At 35.0% G+C, this 18,492-nt stretch overlaps 1 protein-coding gene across 10 annotated transcripts in view; it reads right to left on the minus strand.

The window, feature by feature from the left end:
* The window catches only part of DGKB (diacylglycerol kinase beta), a 697,510-nt gene that overhangs the window by 546,363 nt on the left and 132,655 nt on the right, over positions 1-18,492 (minus strand). For all 10 annotated transcript variants that reach the window (XM_058526516.1, XM_058526562.1, XM_058526536.1 and 7 more), the window contains one exon: positions 7,697-7,773. In XM_058526516.1, coding sequence (XP_058382499.1) covers positions 7,697-7,773 — 77 coding nt within the window. The remainder of the gene's footprint in view (positions 1-7,696; positions 7,774-18,492) is intronic.

The raw sequence follows: 18,492 nt of genomic DNA on the forward strand, positions 1-18,492 counted from the left end.
TAAAAACTCTGAGGTGACCGTAACTCTTTTCCCACCCTTTGACATTCCAAGTGTAACCCATTATTATTGACCCTATGCCTGAAACGTATTTTATTTATTTATTTATTTATTTATTTATTTATTTATTTATTTATTTATTTTTTGTGAAGAAGATCAGCCCTGAGCTAACATCCATGCTAATCTTCCTTTTTTGCTGAGGAAGAGAGGCCCTGAGCTAACTTCTATTGCCAATCATCCTCCTTTTATTGCCCAAAGCCCCAGTAGATAGTTGTATGTCATAGCTGCACATCCTTCTAGTTGCTGTATGTGGGACGCGGCCTCAGCATGGCCGGAGAAGCCGTGTGTCAGCGCGTGCCTGGGATCCGAACCTGGGCCACCAGTAGCGGAGCACGCACACTTAACCGCTAAGCCACAGGGCGGGCCCTGAAATGTATTCTAAATCTGCCCCAGTCTTCATTATAATCCCCATTGCTGTCCCAGTTTTCATCACTTGAATGATTGCTTCATATCTGGTCTTCTCTTCTACTCAAGTCTATTGTCCACATTGCCTTTGGAAGTATTTTTCTAAGTAGAAAATTTAAGTTGTTGATCTTAAATATATTGATATGTTTAAGGAAATCTGATTTCCTTTACTTACTAAAAAAAACCTTAAAATCCTTACACATTCTAAGCCTTTCTACCCAAATCTTTAGATTTATTTTCCTCTAGTATCCTTCAGTTCTCTTCTACTCAAAAAAGCTATTCCTGATGGTGAAAACACATAAACAAAAACAATAAACAAACCCACATTCTACTTGTCCTTGGAAAAGTGCAAAATGTTCACCTGAAAATCTCAGCATCACTTTTTTGTCTAACCTGGTTGTTAAGTCCTATATAAATTATTTAATAAATATTATGAAAGAAATTAAAAAACAATCTACACAGAGTATTTAAATACGACTTTCAAAGTTGGTTGTTATTAAACTAACGAGAGTTACTAGTTTGTTTATTTTCCAAATTATTTAAGCTTTTTTTCAAAACTCATTTGCAGAGAAAGCAATTGGAAGCAATTAGTAAAATTGTATTTTATGTACACTAAATATTTACCTATTTTTAAATTTCTGTATGTTTATTTTAGAAGGTTAAGGGAGAAATAGATCAACTGTGACAGATACCATCTAGCCACTTGAAGCAGTCAAATCATTAATCTAAGCGTTCAATTTAGGAAAAGATGTAGCAGACGATCCATTCTCAAATTCTAAATGTTTTCATAGATATAAGACAGTGTATTTTTTGTAAATGTTGAGATTTGATCCTCAGTGCAATTACGAGAAACCTGCAAGAAGCTATTCAAATTGATTTGTTTAATTATGATACGATGTAACTAATTAATCTCATAAGTATCTATGTAAATATCTTCTCAAATTGTCGGACATGGTTCCATTCTATGCTAGAGAAATTTCTCTGAGTATCAAGGCATAAAAACTGAGGCTAAATATTGAAATGAAAGTCACTATATATTTCAACAATAATTAATACATAACCAATATCAGGTTAGTAACACAGAATTGTAGTAGGCATTTTATTACTCAGTTGGGTGGTGTGTTTTCAAAACTGTGTTCCGGTTGTAGGTTTGATAAGAAGAGGAAGATGATTGAAATTGTGTTGATAGTAATAGGGAAAAGAAGCAGAAATACAGGTTAACATATTACTTCCATTCCTTGCTAACTAATTGTCCTTGGCATTCATGCAATCGTGGGAGGTGGAGCAAATACAACAGACGCAATACCTCTACCACCAGGACAGCCTTCTGGATTGCGGCCAGGCTTGGCAACGGAAGCAAATCACATGTCATTTCCTCCACTCATACCTCATGGTAGAAGGAAATTAATTTAGAGTTGGAAACGACATCAGAGTTATATTTCCTCACTTTACAGATGAGAAAAGTGAAGCTCTGAGAAAATCAAGGTTACAGGATTGGATGGGGGTGCATCTCAGATATTCTCTTTCATTTTTCGTACAGACTCCAGAACTTTTGAACGAAATAATGTTGGTCACTAAAGTGTGACCAACAACCACCTCCTCTAAACATCAATGGAACACCTATATGTCAGACACAGAGCTAATTATTTTACATATACTTTAGAATTTAACCCTTTTAACAACTCAATAAGGCCAATACTCTCTTCATTTTATAGGTGGACAAACTGAGGCTAGGAGAGATGGAATAACTTGTCACAGACCTGCTAATATGTGGCGGATGTGAGATTTGAACTCAGTTCAGTTGGACTCCTAAGACAATGTTTTCTTTGTTATACTTTCCAGATGCTTTCTTTAATGGGAATGGTTGAATTTGGTTCTGGAAGGACAATTATAGCTTACAATAAAAGGGTGTTTATATCATTGCTAATAATTATATCAGTGTCAATATCCTTGTTAAAGTCATTTAAAATATTATATTAGGCAACAGCACAACAAAATGTAGGTTTCGAATTCCTGGGTTTCTTATTAAAAGATTGAAGCAGCTCACTTGTCTGAATGTAAAGGTTATACACATTAACAGAAACTATAGTACAGAGTACCCAGTGCAAAGATAAGGGAAGCCCAGGGAGCTATGAAAATGTAACTCAGCTTTGGGTCAAGGATCATCTACTGACAGGAAATGTAAAGAGAAAATCCTACACTCACAGAACACTGACAGACAAAGAACACATATAGAACAATAAATACGCATTCCCTCATTGTTTTTTTTTCCTTTGGCTACCCTCAGCTCTGCTTGTTCTTTCTATTCTGCAACTAAAATTGCTTGCCTACTAAACAACTGCCTATGGAACAAAGACTGAGCAAGGAAAAGGAAGGAAGAAACTCATTCTGCTGACCCCAAGAAACTTTAACACCAGTTTTCAGACAGCCTTTAGTGGAGATGCAGGTTGTACAGAAAGGTGTGTTTGTTGAACAAGGTTCTCGACAAATGCCCCTTCATAGCGACAGCCTGCTTCATAAAAGCAACCATTTCCTCTGAGGAGTTCTCTCTTAATAGAGCTCATGTAGCCCGTCTTTGGGGGAGCTAGCAGGTTTTCATAAAGATCAGGGATGAGATCAGGAAAACAGTAAAGTCATCACAGTCAATGCATTGCTATTTCAGCCATGCCTCATCCTAGGAGACTGTAATATGCAGGACCTGTATCTAAGTCAGTCCAGATCATTCTGATGTACTTAAGTGCACAGTGGCATGTTGAGGATGAAATTACAGTTGTTGTTGTCATTGAAACCATAGAGAAACTTGCGAATAAGAAGCTGCAAGTACATATCCAGTACTGTCCAAGGGAGACAATATTATGGTTTTAGACAACTCATGCATTTTAGTAAGACACATTCCTAGTGTGATAGAAAACTCCATTTAGAGAACCCAAAAACATGTTGTAATTCCATGCACTCAACTGATCTATGGACCTAAAATTGCTTTACAAAATGGACTTTACTGGGAGACAGTGGCTTAAGGAACAGATGGGTTACTTCTTTTCCCAGGAAGGCAAAAGTCAACAGCTTTTCAGTTATATTTCCCTCACAGGCTCTAAAAGCCCTGTAGAGCAAAAAAAGTCCTTATCAATTGCATTTAAATGTAATTATTAGACCTCCCATTGTAAGTTAATAAATTAAGGCTTTCATTAAATAAATTATTTATCACAGCCTGCTTATGTTTTGGTGAAATTAGAAAATTAAATTCAAGAGTCTACAAAACTGAAGCCCACACTCTGGATCCTTTTTATTCCATTAAGGTATCAGCTCCGCCATTTGAGACTTTGATTTGAACAAATATCAATCAATTATAACCTTATAAGTATTACAGATAATCTTGCATATCATATAAATCTAATTTGTACAAAGTATAGCGAAGTGATATGGATGAAAAATTCATAGCTCATATCAGAATAAAGAAAGAAAAGACAGACTTCAATAGAAAAGAAAATGTCTTACTTGGTTAAGAATGTCTTGTTTCTGTGCATGCAAGGAAAGAAAGAATACATGTGTTAATGTAAGATAATTTATACTTATTATCTCATATCGATGATAATTCAACTAGAAAATCAAGTTTACAGATTGATTTTAAAACATACCCTAGATCCATGCGTCTCAAAATGTGGTTCCAAAACAGCAGCATCAGCATCAACTGGGAAACCGATAGAAATATACATTTTTGTGCCCCACCCCAGAAACACAGAAACTGAAGGGGGAAGGGAGTAGGCAGCAATCTGTGCTTTAAGAAGACCCCCAGGTGACTCTGATGCAAGCTAAAATTTGAGCATCATTCACGAGATCAGTCTTTGAATGTAATAAGCAAATAGTTCTAATTGACATGAGGTAAATATAAGGAATAACAGGTACAGTATGATTAAAACCTTCCAGAAAAGATTATGAAAATATAACAGTATTTATAAAGATATATTAGGTTATGAATCTTATTTCCCACACCTAATGATTTCTTCTATTAGAATAACATGCCTAGCCTCTCTCCATGCCTTTAAATATCTTTCCACACACGCCACTCCTTAATTTCTTCCCATCTCGTTAAATGTCAATGGAACAATTTGGAATTGAATTTGAAATCCAGCGGGTAAAATATATAAATATACATATTTAAAATATATATACATAAAATAAAAAGATATATAATATATATGCCTGCAATGCAAAACTGGATCTTTCTCAGATTATCAAATTCCAACACACATGAATCAGTTGTATCTGAGATGTCCTGACTGTGTTTTACTGTGAACTCTCTCACTAAAACTAGATGGCTACTACAAACTAGCTATAATCATACTCTTAATATTATATTATTCACATGAGACCAGGTGGAGACTAATAGAAATCTCTTACCTTATCAGGCATGAGTCAGTAATAATTATATGCCATACTTATTACATAGACAATGTCATTCAATGAATGTGAAATACCTTTCCTTTCCCCTTATTCTTCTCATCTCCCAAGGCCTTCCCTCTCATTCTATGGCATAGTCAATGAAGTGAAGAGCATCGGTCTTAAACTGGGATTATAGACAACTAGATTTTAATTATGGTTATCGTCACAACTCTAGCTGGTTAATCTTGGGAAAGTCATTTTACTTTTCTTAAAATAAGTTTATTTATTTAAAAACTTTATAATTTTATTTGTTTAGGAATCTCAAGACCTTTTTAAAGTTTTATTCTTAGGGAAACTCTAAAGCCACTGTCTACATTTATATCTTATAATCCTGTTATTTATTTCTTCAAAGAATGATTATCATCAAATTATCTTTAAAAAATATGAATTAAAAAGAAATGTTTCATCCATATATTTCACTTAATATTTCTTCTCTATTAAAATAGACTTAAACAGGTCACATTTTCACTGGATTAAGTTTTTATACACAACACTTTTAAAATTCAGCAATTTAAGTGAAGAGTGATAAGAAAAATAATGCATCTACCATTAAAGCAGCTTTACTTTGAAAGGAGAGAAGTAATTTAAGAGATATTTAAGTGTTCTCTCTTTGCAAATAAATTTTATATGGATGATACAAGCCATGTTCATTTTAGAAAACTAAAGATTAGTTATTTATTCTAAAGACAGACTAGATGAATCACTTTTCTAATTTTTCTTCTATAACTGAGCATCAATTAAGCAGTCATCTACGCCAAACAACTTTGAGCTTAACTTGACCAGTCAATAGAGAGTGATAACTTCACTCGTGAATTGACAGTATGAATTCTTTCACACTGTTAGAGTAACCTTTTATAAATTGGATGAAGTCATGTACTGAAGAGGCCCTAAAGATTTCTTTCTCAACATTTGATATTCCTAATTATTTCCTATTGGCTTTTGTAAAATAAAAGAGTCATATAAATTAAATTTTTCTCCTAAAGGGAAAATACCTATCAGTGTTAAGATTAGAGGGTGGTTGCACTCTTAAATTAAAATTACTTTTGGGTCATAATGAGATCTAACTATTTTGCTTTTCAATTGTTCATTATTTTAATAATGCATTTCAAGAGGAGATCTGTGCATTTACGGAGAGGTATTACATTATTGAAAAGGCTGACATCATATGTGTGTCTAACAATGAATCTAGTAATTACCTCAATAAATCCAGTATGCAGTGACTGATAATCCTCATGAAATACATCATATCAGTAAGAGTAAGTCTTGAGAGTCCTTTAATAAGAAATCATTGAGGCAACAAGGCTACTTTGCAAACAAGATCACAGTCCAACTGAATTTATAGCCAGCAGCTATGTTTAGGGAGAAAACACTGGTTTTATCTCTGTATATAGATAAGGTAACATGCATGTTTTCAAGTATGGTTGGGAATGTAAATATTAATGACATTTTTAGGTCTTATAGCAATTCAGTAAAGTTGTCATCTTTACCTTTCCCACTCTGCTTTCTTGGTCTTTGAGATTTTCAGTTCTACAAATTTATCTGCCAAGATTTTTTCTCTCACTCTATAGCATCTAGGAAAATAAAATGTGAGGGAAATGTAGGCCAGATGTCTGCTTTTTTTCTGATATATGAAAATGGGAATGACTTTAAACTGCCTTATTTTCCCCATCATATGTAGGCACTAAGTATTAACTTTATTTTTTAAAAAGAAGATAAATCTTATGTTAAAGAGTTTTAAAAGGAACAGTAATGTATCAGAATATAGATAGAAAAAGAAAATACGGCATGAAAAATAGCTATCTATTAGAAATACTGAAAGGAAATTATAAAAGAATATGAAAGTTTTGGGTTTGAAATTTAGAGACTGGATTTTGACTAAAATGTAAGCTCTATAAATCCCAGAGAAATATAATATTGAAGAATAATCAAGAACTGTGCTCTTGTAAACATTCAAAATCACAATGACAGTGAAAACAAAAAACAAATCACATTTTAATCAGCAAACAAATCTACCTAGATGGCTAGATAATACATACAGGCAAAAGGATCTTTTTTGTTTCAACTCCCATACAACCCAACTACCAATAGATGAAGCTGCAAAAGAACTCACAGCAATGATGAGCAAACATTTAAAACGTAACATCTCTTGGCTAACAGTAAACAGAAAGTTATTTAACAAATAATTAAGAAGGTTATTTAACAAATAATTAGCATTCATTCAAGTACGGTGTTCAAAAGCAATCAACAGGACATAAAGTTTTTTAAGGAAAGAATTTCAGAGCTTGTAAGCTTTACTGGTAATTGGTTAAAGCAAGATAGGGGGAAGAAATTCCTCTCATTTTGTCCAAGCTGGTTCTTTAAAGTAATGGACCAGTTATATCCATCACAGACTCTTTCTTCAGTCAAGGGAATAACTCCCTGAAAGGAGTAACCCCCTGCCTCACAGCAATGTTCATTTGGGGTTAAAATTGGCAGGACATTGAGTGCTAGTCAGGCACACTTCTTCTGCCCTTCTATCTAATTCTGTTTCCTGACTTCTAGGAAAAGAACACTCTTGTAGATGATCTATACTCTTTTAAGCACACAATATAGACATGTTATTTTCATTAGCAAAATGTTTTTGGATGAAAAAGGTAGTACAACATTTAATGTACCTTCCAGAATAGCATTATAAGGAATTGCATTTTGTTTATGTTATGATATATGGTATATATATACTTCTAAGAGCTCTTCATTAAGAAATCCCTCCTCCAAGCATATTTATGAAACAAATACAAAGAAAAAAAAGTTTTACCCCTTCAGGATTATACTTTGCAAGCACACCATTACCATGGAATTCTTCAAGAACATCCTTTAATTTCTTTGTAGAATCTATAAGAAATAGAAAACACACAAATTGTTTATATATACCTACTGTGGTTAAGTAACCCAGTCCAGAAACAAAGACTTCTTAAAATAGAAATAATCACCAACAGACATTAAATTTTGAAGTGAACATGTAAAATGTTCTTTACTGCTTTTGAAAGTCTATTTAATTACAACCAAAGGATCCTCGGAGTTAATACGGGAAACAATGTCAAGAAAGACATAAATATTATTAGACCTAAAAATTTATATATAAATATAATATAAATACATGTATTTAATTTACTGAAATAATGCTCTCATAGTTATCAAAATATAATTTTTTGACCAAGCAATCTCAGAATTACAATATATTTAAGTTGGAGGAAAATAAGGACTAACAAATATTGATATCATCCAAATATTCAATCAAATTTGAATAACAGTGATAAAACAAGCCTGAAATAAAAATGTGGAAAATAAGCAGAAGACTCTTAGTTTTCCATTATAGAATAGGGCATGGATGTTGTTTCCTAGCATTTAAATATAATCCTTCCTACCTTTCCCCAAGACTCGGTAATATTTGAACCACCATAAAATATATCCCAATTCCAAAAAACTAATTTACAAATGAGCTTTTGAAACACCTTGTTAGAAAACTCACTCTTAGATGCCTGTCAAGTTCATCATGCCTATTATTTTGTGAATTATACTTTCATTCAGAATGTACAATTTCATTTATTTATACTGTAAATTTTGTGCTGTTTTATATGAGTGTGACTGTATTTTTTTATTGCAATAAAATTCACATAACATAAATTCACCACTTTAACAATTTTAAAGTATATACTTCAGTGGTTATTCACTATATTTACAATGCTGTGCAACCATCACCACTATCTAATTCAGTTTCATCACCCCAAAAAGACCCCACATTCTGAACATTTCATACAAATAGAATCGTATAATACGTTGTCTTTGTGTTTGGCTTCTTGCACTTAGCATAGTGTCTCCAAGGTTCATGTATGTTGTAACATGTATCAGTACTTCATTCTTTTTTTTTTTTTTTTGCGGAGGAAGATTCACCCTCAGCTAACATCTATGCCAATCTTCCTGTATTTTCTATGTGAATCACTCCCACAGCATGGCCACCGATGAGTGGTGTAAGTCCATGCCCAGGAACTGAACCTGAGCTGCCAAAGCAAAGTGCGCTGAACTTAACAATTAAGCTACGGGGCTGGCCCCCTTCATTCCTTTTTATAGCTAAAAATATTCCATTTTATGGATATACTACATTTTATTTATCCATTCATCAGCTGATGTACATTTGAGTTGTTTCCATGTTTTGGCATTTATGAATAGCGCTGCTGTGAACATTCAAGAATTCATGTATTCGTGCAAATATATGTTTTGGTTCTCTTGGGTATATATCTAAGAAGAAAATTGCTGGGTCATATGGTAACTCTGTTTAACATTTTGAGGAACTGCCAAACAGATTTTCACAGGGCTGTGCTGTTTTATTTTCCTACCAGCAAGGTATGAGTGTTCCAATTTCTCCATATCTTTGCCAACACTTGTTAGAGTCTAGTTTTTTTTATTATAGCCATCCTAGTGGATATGAAATGGTTTTGATTTGCATTTGATTAGTCATTTGCTAATAATTCATGATGTTGAACATCTTTTCATGTGCTTATTGGCCATTTGTACACTTTCTTTGGAGAAATGTCTATCCAAGGCTTTTGATCATATTTGAGTTGGGTTGTTTGTCATTTTGTTGTTGAGATTCTCTGGTGTGTGTGTGTGTGTGTCTGTGCACATGCTATAACATGCTTGAAGCCTGTAGAGCTTCCTATATATTTGTTTTTCGGTATACACTTTGTAGCATTTTCCATGTGTTATGCTGTGTCCCTTGCTAGATTGTAGGTTGCCCTAGGGAAGAAATGCACAGCATTCAAATTTATTACAAAGCTAAAACAAGAGAATTGCAATAAATATTGGGATTGAATTTATGAGAGCTATTTCTAAATTACAACAAATTAAGGTAATTGCTTTGATATGTATTTTGGCAGAAACTTACGCTACTTCAGAGACCAGGTTCTATATTAAAGAGACATGAGGCTGATTCCTTCTTCCCAAATCCTTCTTTGTGAATGATAAGGCACTATTCTAAGTTAGCAGAACACCTTCTACTTCCTCTTGTCTATAGATGTAGGTGCAGACTCTTCTGTCCATACCTACAGAGACATACACATATATAGCTGCACAAATTCTAGAATAACGTATCCCAATAGACTATGTTTATTTTATTCATATATTAGCCCCATGATAAAATGGAAGGGGGCGGGGAGAAAAATTTGGTTTCTTATACATAGGCCTTCCACAGAAATTGAGAGGCTGCCTGAAGATGGGCTTTTCATTTTAGGCATCCATAGGAGAAAAAAATACAATCTGTAATCATTTATAAATGTCCCAGAGAAGACAACAGCCCTTAAAATTATTTATGTCATTTTTTAACAGTTTACCAGTCATAGTTTATGTTGGAATATTCTTAGTGGGGACACCAGTAAGAATAAATTAAGAGCCAAAATCTTTATACCTGTGACTACCATTTCCATGAACTGATGCTCAATGATGATTGCTCTAGGACAATTTAAGAAGCTCTAATTCATATTCAGATGAATCACTATTAATTCGACTTGCTCCTTTTCCAATTCTCAGCTTCCATTTTTAATATCTTGACATTTGAAGGTTACCCACGATCCAATCCTCACTTCACACTCTGGTTTAGAAATTGGAGCATTATCTTGTTCTTCTATTCCTGTTCCAATAACCTTTCTTGGGCCATCTCTCTAAGACTGAGGCTTTGACTTGCCTAGCCAATCTTCTATAGATGGAGATTTTTGTATGGAACACCAGAAGTTTCCAGATATCCTGCCTGAGCCCCATAACCTTTAAATAGAATTCCCTTATGTGAACTGTCTGCATATCTGCTTGGATTCCCAAATTGCACTAGATTGTGAAATTCCTATTGCTGTGTACTACCTTCCTTCACAGAAGAACGTACATTTACTTAGTTCCTAACTCAGCTGTTTTTTTGAATTTATCCCTATTGCCTATCACCTTAAACATTCCTATCTTTTTGATTATGTCAACTCTGAATCTGTCCATCCAAAACAACACTGGGGCAGTGGAGAGGAGAAGGGATGCATGACGGGATCTGACCTACCCTCTAGTACAAGACAGAGACCAAGGAAGTGATGCCTGGATGAATAGATAGTAGGTGAATGAAAGACATGGTCTCAGGCATATTTCAGCTAATATTGGAAGTTCAAGTACAAGAGCACAGTGACAGATTCTGGGCTGAGCAATGCTGAGAAATGCAGGCAGGCAGCCAGATAGGCAGGCAGCTGTGAGCTGGGATATCAATTCACAGTTAATACACATCTGTAATGGGACAAATGTCTGGAGCCCAAGAAGATTGGCAACTGAAGTGCCGGACAGCCAGCTTCCAATAGCTGGCTTAGTCCATGGGATAAGGGATCACACAGATGCTCAGCACAAAATATTGGGTCTCCTAGAAAGCAAAGGAGGGTCATGATTTGAGGCAATTCTGAAAGACAGGGCTAATTCCAGAGGCACTGATGCTTGGCCTGGCTAATAGGGCAAGAAACTGGGAGCAGAACGCTGGATACCAATTGCTGCCTTTTGACTGGTATATCCACCTTACCAAGAAGTAACTACAACAGAGGGAATGGGGTCATTTTAGGTTGTCTTTTTCATCACCATCCGAATCATCTAAGAATTAAGGTGGTACTGAGCCTAAAATGGGGAGTCATTTTGTTCAGCAAACACCTTTGTTATATGCTGGGACAGAGGAAATGTACATGGGGACCAATAGAGTAGATTTCCTCTTATAGTTTGACTTTCTAGCACCTGCTCTAGTGCGTGAGTCCTTCCAGAGGCCCCTAAAGTGCCCACTCCCTGTGAACCCTCTCACGTTTGGCTGAGTCATGTAATATATGATGCCAAGAGAGTTAAACTAGCAACATTTTAGGAATGTACAGTTAAGAATGTTCTGAGTTTTTACGTATTTTCAAGGAAAATTTAATTTCTTTCACATAATTCTGAAATAAAAATAAATCAATAAGTGCATTTGACAATGTTTAGAAAATAGAAGAATCAAGTTAACGGGTCCTAAAAAATGCTACAAGAAAAAAGAAACACTTTTAGTTTACCTCACATCTCTTTAGGTATCTGTTACATGTTGAATGAGCTTCCTATGTGATTTCACAGCCTCTTTGCCTCTTTATTCCAAAAATCTCAACTTGTCATATTTAATTGCAAAGGCCCAATGGAAAGATTTAAAGCCAGATAGACTGGATTTGAGTCCTGTCTCCAGAATTCTTGGCTGAATGTCCCTGGGCATATTTTTAACCTCTCTGTGACTCAATTTTCTAAAACTTAAAGTTGGAATAATGATACAGACCTTGCAATACTGTGTCTAGTAAAGTGTCTGGTGCCCAAAAATTCCTATTCCTTTGTTTTATCCTAAATATGACTTCAAACATATCATCAGTGTTCAACAGTTTCCTGTTGTCTTTGTATTGAAGCACAAACTCCTCTTGGCATCATAAGTGTGTCAAAATATGATCCAAACCTACCTATCAATAATTATTTTCTATGCCTTCCATATTTACAATTTAATATCCCGTCATCCAATTCTCAACATATCTTACGATTTTAGAGAACTTCCTTTGCTCATGTTGTTGTTTTTGCCCAGGATTCCTTTCAACGTCAAATGAAGTTCAAACATAATGTATGTTATAGTTTTCCTGCCACCTCGTCCACAAAACCTCTCAAGACCTTCTTCAACCATAGTAGATAGCAACTTCCCCTTCCTGGAACTCCCCATAACAACTCTCTTAGAATCTACACCTGATTTATGCATTGAGAATTAGCATTTATGTTATGTATGTTAATAATTCTATTAACAGTATTAATTAAAATTTGAGCGTATAGAGTGTTTTAGAGTTTGCAAAGTGTTTTATCTTATTACCTCATTTAATGCTCACAATTACCATATGACTGTATCAAACTTTCTCCCCACTTAATACATGAAGCAATCATGGTTAAAGAAATCATCACTTTGTTAAAATCACATAGCTAAATGGGGTTGAAGTAGTGATCCAAACTCTTGTGTATGACCCAAGTCTGTACTTTGGAAAAAGAACCAGTAGAAGTTTCCTGTACAGCTGAGGTATCTGTTTTGGAGTTCATGACTTTCGTTAATTTAGTTCAGGTAATTTTATTACCTATTTTTCTAGGACATGGAAATATTCAACTTCCTTTACAAACTTAACAGATGAATAATATATCTTCTAAATATACAAGAAATACAACAAAAAACAAAACAGAAAAGTCATATGGATATTTTTTAAATTAAAGTGTTTTATTGCATTTTATTTTATGTTTTGATCAGGATTACACTTCTGTTTGATAAGAGAATTAGAATATGTGTATATATATTTGTTTTTCATTTTGAAAAGTTTAAAATATACATAAATTTTGCACAATATGTGTATTTCATATAGGTATTGTAGGAATGCATTTTACAGAATAAACATTAAAATTGTTTATGCTGTATTATAAGGGGAAAGTACATGGAAAAGACAGAGGACTATTAAACAGAAGTAAAAAAAATTCCATTATGCCTCATGACAAAATCTTTTTTTTTTTTGGTCCAAAGTAAATATATTTTAAAAGTCAAGGCCAATAGTTTTACCATCCAAACAGTAGAGATTATCATATTCAACTGTTAACACCAAGACTATCCAACTTATAAAATGCATTTGTCATTTTTATAAATAACAAGTTTCTAAAGAACTGACTGTAGGTTAATAATTTAGTCTTTTATTTGTCAAAGTAGACAGTGCCATGGGTCCCTGTTTTAGTGAGGACATTGGGTTTCCAGGGAAAAATGAAAGCTCTGACAATGTGAGGGAGGCTGCCAAAGCCTTTAATCGTAATGTTACATGGGACCATGGAAAAGTCATCTTTTGGTTCTCTCCACTCATTGTTTTCAAAATTTTCTTCAAATCTAGGTTTCCCCACAGTTTTTCCCCCTTATCACAAAGGATATTCGTGGCCTAGAAATCTTTTTCTTGTGCCCAGCCAAAAGTATCTTTGCAGTGGCTATTTTAACCCTGTAGTAGATAGGTTAGCTTCAACCGCGTAGCTTCAACTCTTTGAAGAGAAGAATTTTCTAATTTAAATACTGAGCTAGCATTAATGTGCATATAACACATTAGTATTTGGTACAAAATTAAATTAGATAATTACAGTTTCCCTTAGTATATAGTATTTAAAATTAGCAAAAGTGCTTTATCTTTGTGTCTAACCCAGTGGTACTCAAACTTGGATCCATTTTAGGATCATCTGGGTAGCTTTTAATTATGCTGATGCCGGGGCCCAAAACACAGTGATGAGGATTGCACTGGCCTGGGGTGGACCCCAGGCATGGGGATTTTTATTTATTTATTTTTTAAAATTTTATTTATTTATTTCCCCCCCCAAAGCCCCAGTAGATAGTTGTATGTCATAGCTGCACATCCCTCTAGTTGCTGTATGTGGGACGCGCCTCAGCACGGCCGGAGAAGCAGTGCGTCCCTGCGCGCCCGGGATCCGAACCCGGGCCACCAGCAGCGGAGCGGGCACACTTAACCGCTAAGCCACGCGGCCGGCCCAGGCATGGGGATTTTTAAAAAGCTCCTCACATGCTTCTTATATGCAGCTAAGTTTGACTTAATCACTGCTCTGATCCTTAAAGAGATGCACAAAAAAATTGAGAGTTAATCAGTAAATTTTTTCCTGCTAAATTTTCCTCTGTATGTATATATATTTTGAATGGTTGTTGCTCCAGGGGTTCTATTATGGTGGAAAAAACTTATTACAATATTTTATTTAAAAATTTATTTACCCTCATCTCAAGTCACAATGGCAAAAATAGTATCTTGGAAATCCAGAAGATCCAGAAATTGATGTTGCTATTAACGCAATTCCCCAGGTGATATAAAAGATGTTCTACTTAAACTGTAGTCAGCAGCAGAAAAGAAACACCTACAGCACTATCGAATAAGATATTTGGAGAACAAGTCACCAAGAAACAGAAGTTCACATTTACTTGTGTGAGAATTACAATAAAAGTACAAAGAGATTGAAAAAGAAATACAGAACTATTGTTAAAAATAATGCGTCACATTGTAGCAATTTATATGCTAATTGAAATCTATACACCTGGACTTTAAAAAACATCCTAAGAATATTCTAATGATATAGCTACATGAGGAAGAGCTGTAAAAATAGCTTTTATGCTATCTGAGTGCAAGTGTCCTCTCTACATGTTGCTGCTAAGATCTTGTCATCACTGTTAATTTAAAAAGACGATGACCATAATAATTTTGAGAAAACTGCTATACACATTGCAGTAACCATTTCTATTTATGTGGAAAGAGAACTAGTTAACTCCAAAATAATGTTGACTTGAGACTATGAAGAAAGTTTCCTTTATCCTTTTGAAAATCATTTTTGCTGATAATCCTCTTAAACAACCAGTCCTTAAAGCATTTTCCTGTATTTGTGATTTTTTTCCTCCTTCGTCTATCTGTATTTAACTTTTCGATGTGTGCATCTAGTCCAATGTCTTGGACAAAATATTTGTAAGAATGATCTTTGGATACAGAAAATATCTGATAATTTGGTTAGCAAACCTATGCCAGTCAGACACTGTCCTAGGAGCCCATGAAATAATTTACATTTTATACAGATTTTATTGCGTAGAAAGTTCATTAAGAAACTATACACTTGCCTTTGAACCACCATCTGTATTATAACTAAAAATTTATATTCAAAACATAATTTTAATTAAGAATTACAATTGGTGACTAAATTGACTGGTGTGGTCAAGTGCTGTGCTGGTAAATGTTTAACAGCTGTTGAGGGTGCAGAGCGCTGACTCATAGTGTTGCTGATTTACCTGTTGTAAACTTTCCCATCGTGGCCATTTCAAGCCCCCAACATGACATCATGGATATGGAGCCGGGAAAAGATGCTAACATTCAACTCTCATGAGCAGCAATTAATGAATTAATCAACATGAAATTGTATATACTTTAGGGAGAATGAACGCGTCTCTGAAGACAAATAGAGAGATAAAGAGCAGAAACAAAAGCTCCCAGTTGTAACTGCTCTATCATTCTTTGAAATATTTGAAAGGCATGGATTGAGTTTAGAACAAGTATTGTTCTAAGTACTTGGAATATATCATTGCACAAAACAGAAAATAGTCTTGCTCATGTAGTTTGTAGACTAATGCAAGAAGATACAAAAACATAATAAATTAATGTAGTATATTAGAAGATTTCAACTGCTATGGAAAAAAAATAGTGCAAGGTAAGGAGGATTATCAGTTCGCAGGACACAGTTTGCAATTTTAAACAGAAAGGTTAGAGCAGACTTCTGTGAAAAGGTAACATTTGGGCAAAACTTTGAATCTGACATGTTTTTAAAAAAGCACTCTGTTCCTGTAAAACTGATGAAATCTGAATAAACTCTGTGGATTAACCAATGTCTATTTTCTGGTTTTGATGGTATTTTACAAACTGTAGTTATGTAAGATGTAACCATCTGTAATTGGTACATGGGCCTCTCTGTATGTATTTTTTGTAAATTCCTGTGAATCTATAATTATTTCAAAATATTTTTTAAAAAAGAGCACTCTGACTATTGTATTGAAAACAGACTGTAGAAGACAGGGGTAAAAGCAGAGAAATAAAGAATTTTTACATTAATTTAGCCTAGAGATTTGATGACTTTGCGTGAAGGCGTTAGTGGCGGAGCAGGAAAAAGAGATTATTCTGAAAGTGGAGACAAAAGGATTTCCTGATGAATTGAATATGGGCTATAAAAGTGAGGAGTCAAAAATGATCTCAAAGTTTTATGTTTGAGCAATTGGAGGGATGAGATTGCCACGAAGAATGGGGAACAGTGCAGATGGAGCAGGTTTGGGATTGAGAGTTCTCAATTTTAGTTTTAGGCAATTTATATTTAAGAAATCTGTTAGATATCTAGGTGTAGCCACTAAGGAAGCAGTTATATATGAGTGTGGAATGCAGGAGAGAGTCTGAGCTAAAGACTAAATTTGAGTGTTATTTGTATAATGATATTTAGAGCCAGAGAACTGATGATATCACATGGAGAGTGAACGTAAAGAAGATACCAAAGACTGAGACTTGGAGCACTTCACTCAAAAGTTCAGATGCCAGGAAAAGAGGAAGAATCTGCAAAAAGAGTAAGAATGAGTATCTAGTGAAATAGCAAGAAAACTAGGAGAAGCAATGTGTCATGAAAGCAAAGTGTCATATAATGTCAAGTAAGATGAGGAGCAGAAACTGATCATTGGCTTTTTAGCAAGAAGAAAGTCATTCATGTCCCTGTCAGGAACTATTTCAGTTCAGTGGTTGGGACAAAATCCCAATCAGAGTGAGTTAAGAGAAAATAAGATGGGAAGAATGGAGGCAGCAAATATAGGCAACTCATTCGAAAAGATTTGCTGCAATGGAATCAAAGAATTTGAACAGTAGCTGGACTGCAGGAAGTGGACTCAGTTGATTTTTTTAAGAGGAGAGAAAAGAATGCAATCTTGTTCACAGCAGAAGGTATGGCTTAGGATGGCAGCATGGATCTTTCACCTAAGCGGAACTACATAGTATACAGGTTCATATTCTAGGGGGAGGTAGATGTCCAGTTGGTATATGTAAAGTTCTTTTATGATTACTTTACTTCAGTCAGTGAAAGAGGAAGAAAGGCCGTCAGCTGAGAAAAGAGGAGAGGGGAAGTGATGGAGATGTGAGGAGAGTACTGAGGTGTTGAAAAGTCACCGAGGAGAAAGCAAAAGTGAACAGACAAGGGAAGTGTGGTCTGATGGCCAGGCCACAGTGAAAGCTAGTCAGCTATAAAGTAGTGGAGAGTTAAAATTAACTAGGGTTATAGTTTGTCCATCCAAGTGCTATGGAGTGAGGGGGGCAAGGAAGTTGGGGAAGGAAGCAAGGAGATAATTTTAATGACTTTTCATGGGGTAAGGCACTTGGGTTTTGGATTAATACCTCAATTTAGGTGGATTATTACTTCAATTCAGGAAGAGTCCACTGTATGAATCTGCTGGTCATTCTCTTCAGTTTGAGAGAAAACAATTCCTGGCAATTATTGTGCTTTTCAGAACTTTATACCCTCTACTCAGATGCCAACCTCCTCTGTACCAGCCATAAGGGCATATGGAGAAGAGAAATTTGGAATTCAAGTTGTTTTCTACGTGTGTTTCCAAAGAGTTAACAGTACTTCAGTGGTTCTTGGCTCCCTGCCCCCTTCCTTCATTTTTCTCTCCATTCTATTAAGTGGCTAATTATGCTTGGACACATTTAGTTCCAGTTAATAATTGTCTTTTCAGCCTCCTTCCTAGTCCAGACAATGATAAAATAGAGAATCCAAGTAGTTAAGCTCTATATGGAGTCATCATTAGTAGTGGTGGAAAAAGGTTATTTCTCTAGAAGAGAGACATTCTCAGCCCCAGGTTTGTACTCCGCTGCCCCTGCTCCTCCCCTCTCATCTGATGATGCTCTGCCATCCCCAGCGCACACTCACTTGAGCCATTTCAGAGAGACTGAATAGTAACTTTGACGACACTTTCTACCC

The sequence above is a fragment of the Diceros bicornis genome, chromosome 3 (assembly GCF_020826845.1).
Source record: "Diceros bicornis minor isolate mBicDic1 chromosome 3, mDicBic1.mat.cur, whole genome shotgun sequence".
NCBI lineage: Eukaryota > Metazoa > Chordata > Mammalia > Perissodactyla > Rhinocerotidae > Diceros > Diceros bicornis.